Raw genomic sequence first — 14,160 nt, forward strand, 5'->3', positions numbered from 1 at the left:
CTATTAAGATGATGATAATAACAAATTCAAAAGTTCTGCTAAATAATTTCAGAAAACCTGGCTTAGGAGATTGAACTGGGTTCTTTAATGCAGGACCAGAGCCCGGGCTGGGACTCACAGTGGCATTCAGCAGCACCGTTGTCCGAGCTGGTCTGCACATGCATCTTCTTTGCATGAGGTGGGTATTCCATGCCACACACTTTAGAAATAACTGGTGGTGGTTCCCAAAGTCTCGCCTCAGACCAGGTCTTATGCTACAGGCCTGATTGCATAGGAATCACATGACAAAGGTGTTAAATCTGCACTCTGGCCACACTTGTTTGGGGGAGGGTCTGATTCAGCAGGTTTGGGGGAGCTATTCTTATGACCCAGGAATACTGATGTGCAGCTGTGTTGAGAATTTTTGATTAATGTCCTCTTAAACCATTATGAACTGCAAAGAGCTTAGAAAGAAAAAACAAAAATAAAAATTTATTGCTGAGATTAGCTAGTGAATTTGCAAGATGAGCTTGCAAAGTCCTCTGAAATCGAGGACAAGAACAGGTGACTTTGAGGTGGAGGACAGAGGGTCCCAGGGCATGGGCACCTGGGAGGGGAGGCAGGGAAGGAAGCCCTGGCCAGGAGGCTGCCCAGACACCAGCAGGGACATCAGCCCAGAGAAACAGGGGTTCTGAGGATTTGCTGCTCTCAGGGGTCTGAGAGCTTCAAGTCAAGAAATACAAAATATAAGTTAGGAAACAAACCACATTTATAAATAAACATTATGTATTTCATTTACTTACCAGGAATGATCTTATCGGGTCCATTTCTGGAAGTTATTTCTGTGAATTCTCTTAGAATTTTAGCAGCCTTTTTTGCTTCTGATTTCAAATTGGAAGGTATAGGGTTATTCACTAAAACATTAAAAAAATTTTTAATTAAAAAATCTGAATAGAAGTTAGATATTTATTGTAATTCCATTTTTCTCATACACAATCAAGCATTCACAAATCATACCCTACCAAACAAAGGAAATGAATTAGAAATCCTCAATTTGTAACTGTTTTATCAATGTAAGAAACGTTCAAGCCTGTGGAGAATTTTTATGAGTTTACCTGAGCCAAACTGACAACAATTGCCAGGACGCAAAATCTCAACAGATTGAGAATGCTCTGAAAAATGATACTTTTACCACTTAATTTACACATCAGAATCAAATGGGAATATGTGAGGGGTTACATAAATTCATTGGTGATTGATCAGTGAGGCGGGAGAAAGCAAAGAGGGGGTAATCTCTGGGATTGAATAAAAAGTAAAATCAATTGACACTTCTTTTACACTATGGGTATAGGACAGCCAACATAACAAGTAACCCACTAACAACAGTAGTGGATCTGTGGTCTCTGGCTCTGGTGGGAGATTGTGCCCCCAAAGGTCTGGAAAAAAGGAAAGTACCCTGACGACATTCCAGAGGTACGTGTCATAGAGCTGCAAAAAGACTACAGACAAGCTCAGTTAAAGTAAAGATCGACCTTTGTCAAGGACATGACCACACTCCACGTACTGCTTTTTAGTCAGGAAGTTTTCATTTCAGACCATCCTGTGTGGTCACTTGAGGTCTCTGTGAGCTCCTGAGGCCACAAGGCAGGTTTACCATGTGGCCCCTTTTTTGTCCACAGTTTCATCTCTATTTTTCTAGTAAATTAAATTCACTTGGAGACTGGGAAACCCTAAACATCTCAGAAATGACAAAATCATGGGATTCTACAGGAATTCTACGAGTTTGAAACCAAACTTGGTCCAATCTCCCAGTTATGTACATTCTCCTTGTAATTCTTCACTCACCTTAATACTAATAAAAACATTAAAATATGAAGAATTTTAAAAAGATGTATTTTACAACTGTCTATAATAGACAATATAAAATTTAATATATTTGGCTATTTTTTTCAAAAATGTGTGGACGGTCTGTATAGATTTTCCTTATTAGTAAAATTCCAGGAGATTCAGGAGCAGAGTGGTGATTCCCAGTAACAAAGGCTTGCACTTGTGCAGGACTTAATGTCTCAGTGTTGCTTGTGTGGGGGCTAAAAATATTCATGCTTTTCCTCTCACCTTCTCCGTTCTTCCAGCTAGGCAAATAACCAAATTTAGAGACAGATTGGCAGGAGAAAATATTAGCTTAATACCTGCACATGAGGAGTTCATGCTGGCATGATAATTCCTTGAAAATTCTAAAGACAGTAAGGCAACACTGGGTACATAAAACATTTTTGGACAAAAGAGAAAAGGGGGATGTGTATTATATTTCAGAGGTGAGAATGGGCAATCTACAGGGGGTGGAGGTTGAAGAAGAGCGGGAAGGAACACACAGGGCAAGAAAAGCCTTTTGAGGCCGCTGGGAACAATGGGATGTAGGAGGTTTCCAGCCAACAGGCCCCTCCCTGCCCGAGTCATCTTGTTGACCGGCTTAATTCAAAGTAGGCTAAGGCTGCATCCTCTGTCCAGAAGCAGGTTTCTCTGAATCTCTTGGGTAAGAAACAGGGGGGAGGGTCAAAGTTCTTTCTGAGTCTCTTGTTTCTTAATAAACGGCCCAAAATCCATATCCCAAAAGAGCAGCATCCAGGTGGTAGCATTTTGGTCCCTTCACTAGGGACCATAAGCCCCTCACAATGCTCACATGATCCTTTCAGCTCTGAAGCATGGGGGGGGGGGGGGCATTCGCTATCACAGGACACAGGATCAGAAGAGCCAAAAAAACCAAGAGGTTTAACGTAAAACCTGCTGTTCAGACCATCAGTGTTTTATTTTAAAGACTGTGTTTCCTGTTCTGAAAGTTCCATTGGTTGTTGTTTTTTTTGTCCCTTCCATTTCTGTGCTCATTATGTTTAAAGGTTGTTCTTTAAACCCTTGAGGATATTGTAAAAGGCACATTTATGTCCTTGTCTGATAACTGCAATCACCTCTGTTCTTCACGGGTCTGTTTCTGACGGATTTTTCTCCGAGCTATGGGGTTATATTTTCTTGTTTCTACCCACTTCTAGTAAAATTGAATGGTTGCTAGAAGTTGTGAACATGGCATGTTGTGAGCAGACGGGTGAGCTGAGGCTTGCTTTGATGTGTGGCTCAGGTGTACACAGTAGTCTTTAGTTCACGGATAACCCTACAATTAGGGTGTGACTCTTTGGGCTCTCTCTGGAATGTTCTTGGGGTTTAACAAGCTCTGTCCACTCAGCTGGCTGGCACTGCTATCGCCCAGCCTTGTGCTGGCCCAGAGCTGTTCCCCTCACAGCTTCCTGGCAGTTAGTTACCTTGCCCTGCCTTCCAAGTTGCCTCTCTCCCCCAATAATACTTACTGTTCAGCCAAGGAATCAAGGGGTCCCTTCTTAGCAGATGTCCTCAGCTCTTTCTCTCTTGAACTCCCTCTGCTTTCCTAATCTGCCCTGCAAACGCCTTGGCCTGAACCTCTCCAAGCTCACCATGTCTTTTAGGTTCAGCAAAGCACATGGCCACCTGCTCCCCTCTGGGGCCCACTAGCCTGTGGTCCATCCAACACGTAAAGACAGATGCTACTGACATTCTGCCCAGTTTCTAGCTGTTTACAGCAAATGTTGTGAGTTCTCAGTGTGGCTCCAGTTCCCTCTTTTATAAGTATGTTGAATATCTTTCTAATTAGGTCAGATATTTTTCACATTTCTTGTCCTTTTATGGGGGCAATCCTTTGTTTCTTATTAAGGGAATTAACCTTTATTCTACAATACGAGTTACAAATTTCAGAGTTTTTCTGTTTGCCATTTGTCTTTTGAATTTTCTTATAATGGCCTATCTACTTTTTGTCTTAATGAAATAAAAAATTCACCTTCTCTATTAAGTTGTATAAGAGTTTAACTAAACAAAGGAATTCCAAGTTCATGTGGTAAAATAAACAAACAAGGAAAGTGAGGAAAATACGTAAAAGAAGAAGAATGAGGGGTAGCAGTGCCGGAAGCCGTATATAGCCTCAGTAGGGTAGATGCAAAATAAACAGAAAAATCTATTTTATGGACTAGGAAATTCAGAAATTGACCAAATATACTGTATAAAATGATTTAATAATGATACAGAAAGCACATCAAACCAATGTGAAAAGGCTCTATTGCAGAATAAAGAGTGGTTTTTTGGGGAAAAAACAAGGAAGATCCATCCACAGCTTCGTGTTACAAAAGTATAAACTCCAGAATCATTGATGATTTAAAATTCTAAAGAGCAAACCATTAAAGAACCGGAAATGACTGGAGAATTGTCAAATGCATAGTACAAAAGGCCCAAGTATGACAAAATTTTAAAAATATTTTTAAGTGATCAGAAATCTTGGCATAAGCACATTTGTAATAATGAAGGTAAAATTATATCGGCATTTTAATGGCTTTTAGCTGATTCTTGTTCCTAAACATGTAGGTTACGCCCTTCCCAGCTTTTATAGATTCCACAGTTGGATAGAAATTATCTTGGGATAGAACCTTCAGTGTTGGAATTAGTGAATTTTTAAAAATACAATTTTTTAAGATTTCTATTACATTACCAAATAGCCTTCTTAAAAGCAAGTTTAGAACCACTGGTACAACCAGAAAAATTTCCACTGTTGCTGGGAGGCTGGCACAGCTATAGTCTGTACACCAGAAAGACAGAATGGCAAAGCTTCATCTGAATTTATCTGAATACTCGGAGATTTTCCTTTTGTTTGTTTACTGTTCCTGTTTTGTGTGTTTTCTGTTCATGCTCTTTGCCAGTTTCTCTGCTGGCAAAGCCCTTCTGTATGCAGTCCCAATCGGGTCGGGTCATTATAATTGGATGATGTCTCCCTGGGCTTTCATGCGTTACCATCTTCCTACCTAATGTGACAAAGGCCTTAATTGAAAAATTACACAGTTACTATTCTGTATTTTCTTCCTCAGCTGTGCTTTTACGTGACATGTCTAACCCACCTAATCTTACATCTGTCTAGCATGTGAAGTAAGACACCCAAACTTTTCAAATGTACAACACAATTTATGAACTGATCCATAGCATTTAATGAAAACCACCTTCTTTATGATAAAAGTAACAAAATTCATATATACAAATACAAGGGTGAGCAAAAGTAGGGTTACAGTTGTGAGTACATGAGAGTTTACTCTTGTGTTATTATTTATTGTATCTTCCATGTGAACTCTAAACCTATTTTTGCCCACCCCTGTATATTAAAAACAATCTATGGCAAAATCCCTGCAAAAGCCTGGCCTTCTGGGTCTCTGTAGCACTGATGTGGCAAAGGGAGGGCTCTGGTGCTCCTCCCAGAGCATCTTAAAGGCATCGTGGGGCTGAGCTGGCTGTCCACCTCTGGTCAAATCCAGCCACTGCCTGCGCTAGGGCTTTGGAGGTAAGAAACACTTTTACTTGTATAATGGTTGAAAAAATTAAGTCAACAGGTAATTATATTTTTTGTGAAAACATTTTCAAAGACTAAACAGGTAAAATCACATTCCAGAGCAGCAGTAACAGCTGAACATCTGTGACCTATTTGATGATAAAGAACACTTTGAACCTCAAGCAGCAACACGTTCTCCCATAAAGAGAGACATTCTTCTCACCAGGAGACTTATATTACAAAAGAACGTTCACAATTTTGATATTTCAGCTTTCATCAATATAAAAATATGTGGACGTTTTGTGTTCTCTAGTTGTATACGTGTCTGTCTATATCCTCAATTTTGCCTCTGGGCTGGGAAGCCCAGTAGCTGTCCTCTTTAGCTATCTCTAATGAAAAAAGTTGCTAACTTCTGACCTCTAGAAATATTCACCAAGACCTATGTTAAATGCTGCTCCGGCATGAAACCACTCAACACAGCCCCTCATAAACTGAAATCTTGGCAGGGCTGACTCCCACTTCTGGGCATTTGAGTGTGATGACAGGGTCCTCAACAATGGCCCTGCCTTGTGCTGGCTCAGGGCCACTCACCCCTTTTCCTGGAACAGCTGGGCAGATCTTCTCCACTTTGTCCCACATAAAACAACCAGTGACCTGAGGAGCAGAGACAAACCTGTCCCATGTTTGGTTTGAGTGGCAAGGGGGGCCACAGCAGCCTCATTTTTTGAAGGAGGCAGCCAAGGTAGCTCGCCCGAACTTGAGCTGCCTCCAGGAAGAGGGAGGCAGGTGGCAGCCAGCGTCCTTCTCTGCCTCCTTTCAGGGCCCCTCACCTTCTCCAAGACTCCCCCTTCTCTACACTCAGACCTCATGTCCTCAGACCTTAAGCACCACTTATGTCTGCTCATTCTCCAAGTTTTTTCTTGTCTTTAACCGTTCCCTAAATTCCAGACTCAAAATACCAATTACCTGCTCAACCCAAGTATCAGATAAGCATCTTACATTAAACACATTCAGGTATAACCTGTGATGTCCTGCCTCCTCCCCAACCTGTTCCCCAGCTTCCTCTCAAGGTAGGTCTCATCCAGGTGGGTGGTCACACTCCAAACCTAGGCCAGCTGTGACTCCTCTGTTTCTCCTGCCCTGTGCCAGTCCATCAACAGACCCACCCACTCAGAATACAGTGTGTCTGTAAAGTCACGGTGCACTTTTGACCGGTAACAGGAAAGCAATAAAAGATGATAGAAATGTGAAATCTGCACCAAATAAAAAGAAAACTCTCCCAGTTTCATACCTATTCAGTGCAGTTCGATGTGGGCTCATGCACAGATTTTTTAGGGCTCCTTAGGTAGCTATCCTGTATAGCCTCTACAGACTCATCACTGACTGATGGCCTACCAGAACGGGGTTTCTCCATCAAACTACCAGTTTCCTTCAACTGCTTATCCCACTGAGTAATGTTATTCCTATGTGGTGGTGCTTCGTTATAAACGCGCCGATATTCATGTTGCACTTTAGTCATGGATTCGAATTTAGCAAGCCACAGAACACACTGAACTTTCCTCTGTACCGTCCATATCTCGACTGGCATGGCCGTGGGCTGCTCCGCTGTATACACGGTGTTACATCATCATTTGTGCATGTGCACATGCTGCCACATTATCCTACAGAAACTGGGAGGGTTTTCCTTTTATTTGGTGCAGATTTCACATTTCTATTGTCTTTTGTTGCTTTCCTGTGACCGGTCAAAAGTGCACCATGACTTTACGGACACACTGTATGAACCTTCAACATACACTCAGAATCTGAGGATATCACCTTGCTCCCTTGCCACCAGCCTGGTCCAAAGAATATCAGTGTTTGTGATATCTATTCAACAGCCTTTCCATTGGTTTCTGTACCCTGTCTTGAACCTCTATGGTCATTTCTCCAAAGAAATGTTCCATCTAAGTAATATCTCAGATAATATAAGTCTACTGCTTACATCCCTCAAAGTTTTCCTATCATTAGTCTGTGCCACAGCTTATATGTCTGACATCTGTCTGCCAATATGTAGTATATCTATCTATCTGACCACCCCATGTATCTGTCCAGCTCTAGGTATCTTATACATACATTTCCTTCATCAGAGGATAAACACACTATTTTATTTTATTAACTGTAATATCTCCAGCACTTGCCACAATGACATATAATAGCTGCCCAATAAATATTTGTTGAATGAATAAAGTATCTATGTGGCTTTAGGGAATTAAAGGTCAAATCCCTGTGAGGACCAGAAAAGGTTCATTTATATAGGAAATCCCATGGATCTGTAAGTGAATACGCTGACTAACAGCAAAGTGTCCCTGCCTCTCAGACTCATGGCATTTCCCAGACATTGAGAGAAAGGAAGGTCAGAGCAAAACAAGGGATGGGTTGGTAGTATTTTGCCCTGCAATAGTTCTTTCTGGTCCTCCCAGAAAAGGAAGAACAAAACAAAGCAAACACACAATGAAGGAGACCAGAGGGCAATGCGACCAGCCAGCCAAATGCTCCAAGACACTTCATGCACCCCAGTGGCGGCAACGAGTGTGGCTCATCCCACGAATTGCCTCTACCCAGGAAGGCACAGGGCGGCCACAGCTGTGCCTGCAGGAAACTGCTGCTGTTGCGTCAGAGCCGGACAGTCAGACCTTGCAAATGCAGCAGGGACTAGCAGAATCCTCAGGATTAATGGTGCCTGGAGACCAAAAGCAAGTCTGACTGGCTAGTGAGCAGACCTGAACCTCTTCTCAGCCACCACCCTGACACAGGACTGCCTCCAGTAAGTGAGCAAGACCCAAGCCCGATTGAAGGTGAGGCTCATGAAAAAAAATGTTTATCTTTATGGCACTCAGGTTTGTGTTTTGACACTCCCACCTGTGCATCTGTCTTTTCTTCCTACTTCCTTTGTCCTATCTCCTTTTCCACCCCTAACCTACAATCCTGACAGTCCACAAGATTTTTCTAATCTTTGTGCCCCCATAGTGCCTGTCTGTGTATCTAGAAGTTCAATATGTCCTATTGAATTGAGTTAATAACTAGTGAACTTGTTCTTTCTGCTGAACATCTGTGTCTTTTATTTTGGAATCAGCACCAGTTTGTTGATCTCTATTGATGCTGCACCTCAAGTGAACAGGTGATCCCAATGTTTCTCCTTGGCCTTGGTTTAACTACTTCCTTTGACTTCCTCGGCCACCACGACTTCCACGATGAGCACCTACCGAAGGGCTGGTGTGGGTGCTGCCAGGACCACTTTTCCCAAGCACTTGCTGCAAGATTGTGCAACCCCAAAGGGTGGAGCCTGAGGATAAAGCCATGCAACAGAGCTTTGGACAAGAGTTGGAGAGAGAAAACCTGGGTTCTGCTGGCACTGCTAAAGCCACAAGAGGCTCTGAACTGTGCCATCACACGGGCCTGTGAAATCCTTTTCTGTAACTCCAACTTGGATCAGAGTTTCTGACACGTGCAACTAATGCATAGTAGTAAAGAATACATAAATCTTACCTCCCCAGAGACTTTCTATTTTGATCTCCACACCCAAGCAGAATTAAACCATCAACTAAGCAAATTCCACAGATGAGAGTTGCTATTGCAAACATCCTGCCGTAGGGGAAGGTCTTGCCTCTTTTGTAAACACTTGGGGGTTCAGATGCAGCCTAGGAGGTCTGCAGACCACAGAGCTCGGATCATCAAGCCAGAGTTCTGCCTAGGCACAGTCCTGTGTCGCTGTGAATGGTGTGTTCACAAGGCTGGTCACGGTGAGGATACCGTCATGTTCAGCTGAACTACAGAAAAGCCTGGCTAATTTGTTTTAATAACACAGATTCTATTAAATTTCTGATAAAATCATACTACCTGGTCATAGTTACATATAGTGACTTTCATCCAGAACCAACAAATAATAACAACTCAGCTATGAGCCGCAACCTCTGTCCTCAGCATAAAATCAGGGCTCACCCACTGTCTGTCTCTCTACCGTTCATAAAGCACAGCGAGCATGATCTGATCAACATGTTGCTCAAGGGATGGAGACAGAAATCATTACTAAAGAAGCCCCTTAACTTTTAAATCATGGTAGGCATCTGCACAATCATAAAAGTCTTAAGTCTCTTGAATTCCAAGGCAAAGTAAATTCTCTATAAATATTTGAATTTCCTCCTAACAGTAGGATGGCTGCCAAACCGCAAGCTAAGAGACTCAGATATAAAGTTTTCTTTACAAAGTATTAAAGTATTTGAAAAATTTCATACTAAAACTTTTTTAAATTAAGAAGAGTTTATAAACTACTGGGGAGTAAATTTTTACTTTGGAACCCTCGAAAGCTCGGAATGCGCTTAGGATGTGGGAATAATTCACATATTGATCATAGACAATAAGCTCAGGTGGGGGCTCTAGGGGCAACAGCGACATTAGCATCCTACTTGAAACTGCCGTGGGTGTGAGAAAACTGACTGGTTTCTGATCCACTTTCCACCAAGGGTCTGGAGTAAAAGCAAGGGTAGTTCAGGGTTTCCCAAACTTTTCTTCTATCAATAAGCACTGTTATGTTTCTCAATGGACTCTCAGTTATGAGAGGGGTGCCTCTAGGAAAAGTTTAGAGGTTAAATGGTTTCCCAAATTTACATTAATTAGGTATTAATCAAATTATTAAATTATCGGGAGCCGATCAACGACTGCTGGCTGACAAGGTCACAGCAGAGAAGACCCACAACTGCTGGCTGACAAGGTCACAGCAGAAGATCAAAAACTGCTGATTGACAAAGTCACAGCAGAGAAGACCAACGGCTGCTGGTTGACAAAGTCACTGCAGTGAAGACCAATGGCTGCGGGTTGACAAAGTCACTGCAAAGGAAAGTTACCACACAATGATACTGCCCCCTTTGACTTTTTGAATTAATCTGGCCTTATATTCCCCCTTTTCTGGGTGTGTGCTATTATTTACGGCACAGGGATAATAGTACTGTGCTTTCCCTGTAGATTCGTAGTAATTTCTTTGGAAATGAGACAGAAGGTGTAAGTTCCACAGAAAAGCCTGTAAGCCCCTTGAACTGGGCTCATAGACATAAGAGGCTGGCTATGATACCCTCGTAAAGGGTTAAGATTGTAGGAGAATTTCTTCTTATTAATCATGTTAGAAAGAATAAAGTTAGAACTTAACTAGTGTATGAATATAGTTAATAAATAAAATTTGACTAGACAATAGAATCTTAGGTAAGGTGTAGTGGAGTGGCCCGTTGCGTGGCCTTGGATGGGAGTGCAGCTGGCAAGAAAAGAATGTTTTGCTAAGAGGTTTTGTGACTGAAGGCAGTTGCTGGGTTTTTCTCAGTGAGACATTCTCATGAGATTTATGTACTTTCCCAGGTTTTCCCTTCAGATAATGAGAGGAATGTGGGGGGATCCATAGAAGCAATAGCAATTAATGCCTTCTGATATTATGTTGCTACTAAGCTATCTTGCAGGTGCACTCTATATATCTTTAAGCAAAAGTTACTCTTGATGTTATGACAATTTCTTAATAAGCAAGCCTTTTGAAGTCTTGTGAGAAAAATTAGGACACTGCATGAACTCAAGGCCATTTGCCTGAGCAAGAGGTGGTCCTTTGCTAGTCCTTGATGATTTCGTCTGCTAATCTCTCTCTGCGCCCTTGACTCACAACTACAGTAAAGTAGAGTTATTAATTAGTACTAATCTTCTAGAAGTTTGTACTGATATTGTTATTGCTATTCAAGTTATTGTATGTCTGTACTTTGAATGACTTACCACCTGATTTGTAGCTTATAGATATGAATTAACTGTTATCTGAAAATATGTAACCATAGTGAAACAAAATACCATGTGATTGTAACTTAGTGTGTGTGCATAAAAAGAAAGCTAGACCAGCATTTGGCAGAGATGCCTGGCAGTAAATACTAACGAGAGAATAAAGAGAAAGAAAAGAATTCGGCTCTCTCACTCGATTCCTGCCGATGCTGTCTCTTCCTGTGGGACCCCTGGATTCCCCCCGGGGCTGGACCCTGGCATTAAATCTTATAATTTAAATGAAATAGAGACTAACTCACTAAATTGATAAAAGTCCCAACCAAAACCAACAGTAGGACAATGGTGCTAAGAAATATTTAGAATGAATTGATTAAATCCTAGATTAACTAAAAGAAACTTCACCTATCTATGTAATCTTTGAAACGAACCTTTACTAGAGCATCAACCATCAACACTGCCTGATAATGACAGTCATTGTTTCTGAAACCAATTCTTATCTATCAGTGGCCTTGGTTTAACTACTTCCTTTGACTTAAGGAGACAAAGTTGTCAGTTCCAGAAATCAAAACTGGTCTCTCTGGTCAGATCATTAACCTTCCTAGTCCAAATTCTGAATCCAAACTTTAAACAAAACTAACCATTTGAATCCAAACATTCATGTGACCCGGGCTGCTTTTCTAGTTCCCCTGATCCCACGTGCAGATGGGGACGGAGGCAGGAGTAAGGGGAAACACAACCTCCAGCCTAAGGAAGTTTTTACCCTCCCCAACACTGAAGCTCCCACGATTCTGGCTCAGAGCGGGAACACACATGCCACTCTGGTCAGACCCTTTTGTGTAAAAAATGGACTCTTCCCAAAGAAAACAAAAAACTCAGCATGCTTAGATCTTCAATTGCACAGGATTATGTCCTATTGTGATGTACCTGCAAATAAGAAAAGGTGTGCGAGGACTTCTGTGAACACACCAGCCTGGCACACAGATACACTCTTCCCCTCTGCTCTGCATCAACTTTCTTTCCTTGGAAACACCACCCCCTTATTTCTAAATAGTGAGAAATCTCCCGAGAATAAAGTTTCCTCAATGAGATAATAGCATTGAATTGCTCTTGATAAGAAAAGATTTCTTTCAAATTATTTTTTCAGTCTTACAAAAGATGAAGGGTAGTATTTACACATTTTACAGAAATGTTGTTTAACTAGAACATGAGTAAAACAAGTAACCAATTCTCCTGAAACATGATAAACAAGGTCGAAGTTATAACTTGTTTAACCTCCAACACAGAGATCTGTAACACCTCCACAGTCAATCACTGCACAGGTATCCCCAGTAGGCCAGCATACAGGAGGCCTGACATTCATCCCAAGTTCTACTAGAGACTTCCTAACAACCCAGTAAACACACTCATGAGGACAACATGTGGGTCCATCAGACTGGGACCCATAGACAGGCGCCCCAGTCTGTGTCACTCTTTCCAGACTTAGCAGTATCAGTGGTGACACTGAAATATTGGTTGAAATGGGGTGAAAATGATAAGTTTCCATCCAGCAGTGTAACTTTCATTTCCTTATCATCATATATCAATTCAGAACACTTTAATACTTGTTCAAATAAGGAAGAACCACCTGCCTCAGACCTCGAGGGATCCAGGGGCAGTCTGGGCCAGCTCTTTCCCTCTTGGAGACCTCGGACTATTTGGCTGATGGCAGGAAGGGCCAGGGGAAAGCTGTAGGACCTCCTTCACTTCGGGGGCCCCCACCACGCACGTCAGTCCACCTTTCTGTCTCCTTACCCACGACTCAAGCACACGCCAAACCCAAACCATCACGCAAAGCTCTAGAATGTCATCTACTCAAACCGGAACGAAAAAGATACAAATCTGTGATCTTTCAAATATTACATATTTAGAAATAACAAATTATAACCGTAAAAATGAAAAATTTAGTAAGAACTTTTCTGTAAATCGGAACGACTGGGATTAGCCAGGAATCAAAACCGCTGTGGTGCAGATAGTTCACCCCTAACTTCTGAGTTTGCGGTGGATCTCAGTGTCAATAGATGCGCAACAGCGAAAATCCCAGAGACAAATCGTCCTTCTCTCAGCAACCAAGTACAGTACTTCTTCTCCAGCAGAACTTTTACAAAGGGGAACGACGAGGTCGGCGTGCCCGACGCCTATACTCACTTGTGACCCCAAGCCCGGTATGATCGGCGTCCCTCGAACCGCGGACACCTAGCCAGGAAGAGGAAGGGCACACTCCTCCCGGCTCCACCGCCCAGCGCAAGGATTGGCCCGCGCGGTACACCTGAGACAGGTAACACAGAGCAGGAACGGCTCCACCCTGGGTAGCAGCTAGGGAAAGTCTGTGCTCGACTTCGATCCAGGGCGGCTTCGTAAGCCTCCCACCGTTTAGAAGTGAGACAAACAGCCCTGGTGGACGGTGCCTGTCGCAGAGCGGACGGTCGTGCGCGGCCGTTCAGACAAGGGACGGGGGGGGGGGGGGGGGGCGAGGCGGGGGTTGGGGTGAAGCGGAGGTCTCGGGTATGGGAGGAGCCCCTGGTCGCCCGCGGACCCCCGCTCACCCCTGATCGTGGGCCTCACTTTCAGGCCGCGAGGCCCAGATAAGGGGGGGGCGGTGTTCACCTGGGCCGCTCAGGACCCCGCCTCCCCGGTAAGGCTCTGTGGCCCCCCAAAGCCCCATCTGTACCCCGGCATGGGCTGGTGCCCTCCCTTACTCTCAAGTGTTCACTTCGCAGAGCCCTAAGTTCGCCTCACTGTGAGCACGCCCCGCACCCCTGGGCCGTCCAGGTAACTCGAACCCCGCCTCCTCCGCCGGGTCCCTGAGCCCCACCCTCCCTCCAGGTACTGCCAGCTCCACCCCCGCCCTGCCACCTCCCCGAGGCCCCTGCCCCGCTGTCCCGGGTACTTTCGGTTCCGCCCCTCACCGCCCTCCAGGTGACTCAGGACCTCGCCTCTGCCGGGTCCCCAAACCCCTCCATCCCTCCAGGTACTGC

At 43.5% G+C, this 14,160-nt stretch overlaps 1 protein-coding gene across 2 annotated transcripts in view; it reads right to left on the minus strand.

Moving 5' to 3' along the window:
• SH3YL1 (SH3 and SYLF domain containing 1) overlaps positions 1-14,142 on the minus strand; it is a 29,327-nt gene extending 15,185 nt beyond the window's left edge. The window contains exons 1-3 of one of the 2 annotated variants that reach the window (XM_066385732.1): positions 14,092-14,142; positions 13,331-13,590; positions 783-893 (exon numbers count right to left, since the gene is read on the minus strand). In XM_066385732.1, the coding sequence (XP_066241829.1) occupies positions 783-893; position 13,331 (112 nt within the window). In that variant the 5' untranslated portion in view covers positions 13,332-13,590; positions 14,092-14,142. Of the gene's footprint in view, positions 1-782; positions 894-13,330; positions 13,591-13,881; positions 13,992-14,091 lie in introns of those variants that run through there. The other variant, XM_066385733.1, reaches the window with a different exon arrangement.
• Between the last annotated feature and the right edge of the window lie 18 nt (positions 14,143-14,160).

The sequence above is a fragment of the Saccopteryx leptura genome, chromosome 5 (assembly GCF_036850995.1).
Source record: "Saccopteryx leptura isolate mSacLep1 chromosome 5, mSacLep1_pri_phased_curated, whole genome shotgun sequence".
Lineage (NCBI taxonomy): Eukaryota > Metazoa > Chordata > Mammalia > Chiroptera > Emballonuridae > Saccopteryx > Saccopteryx leptura.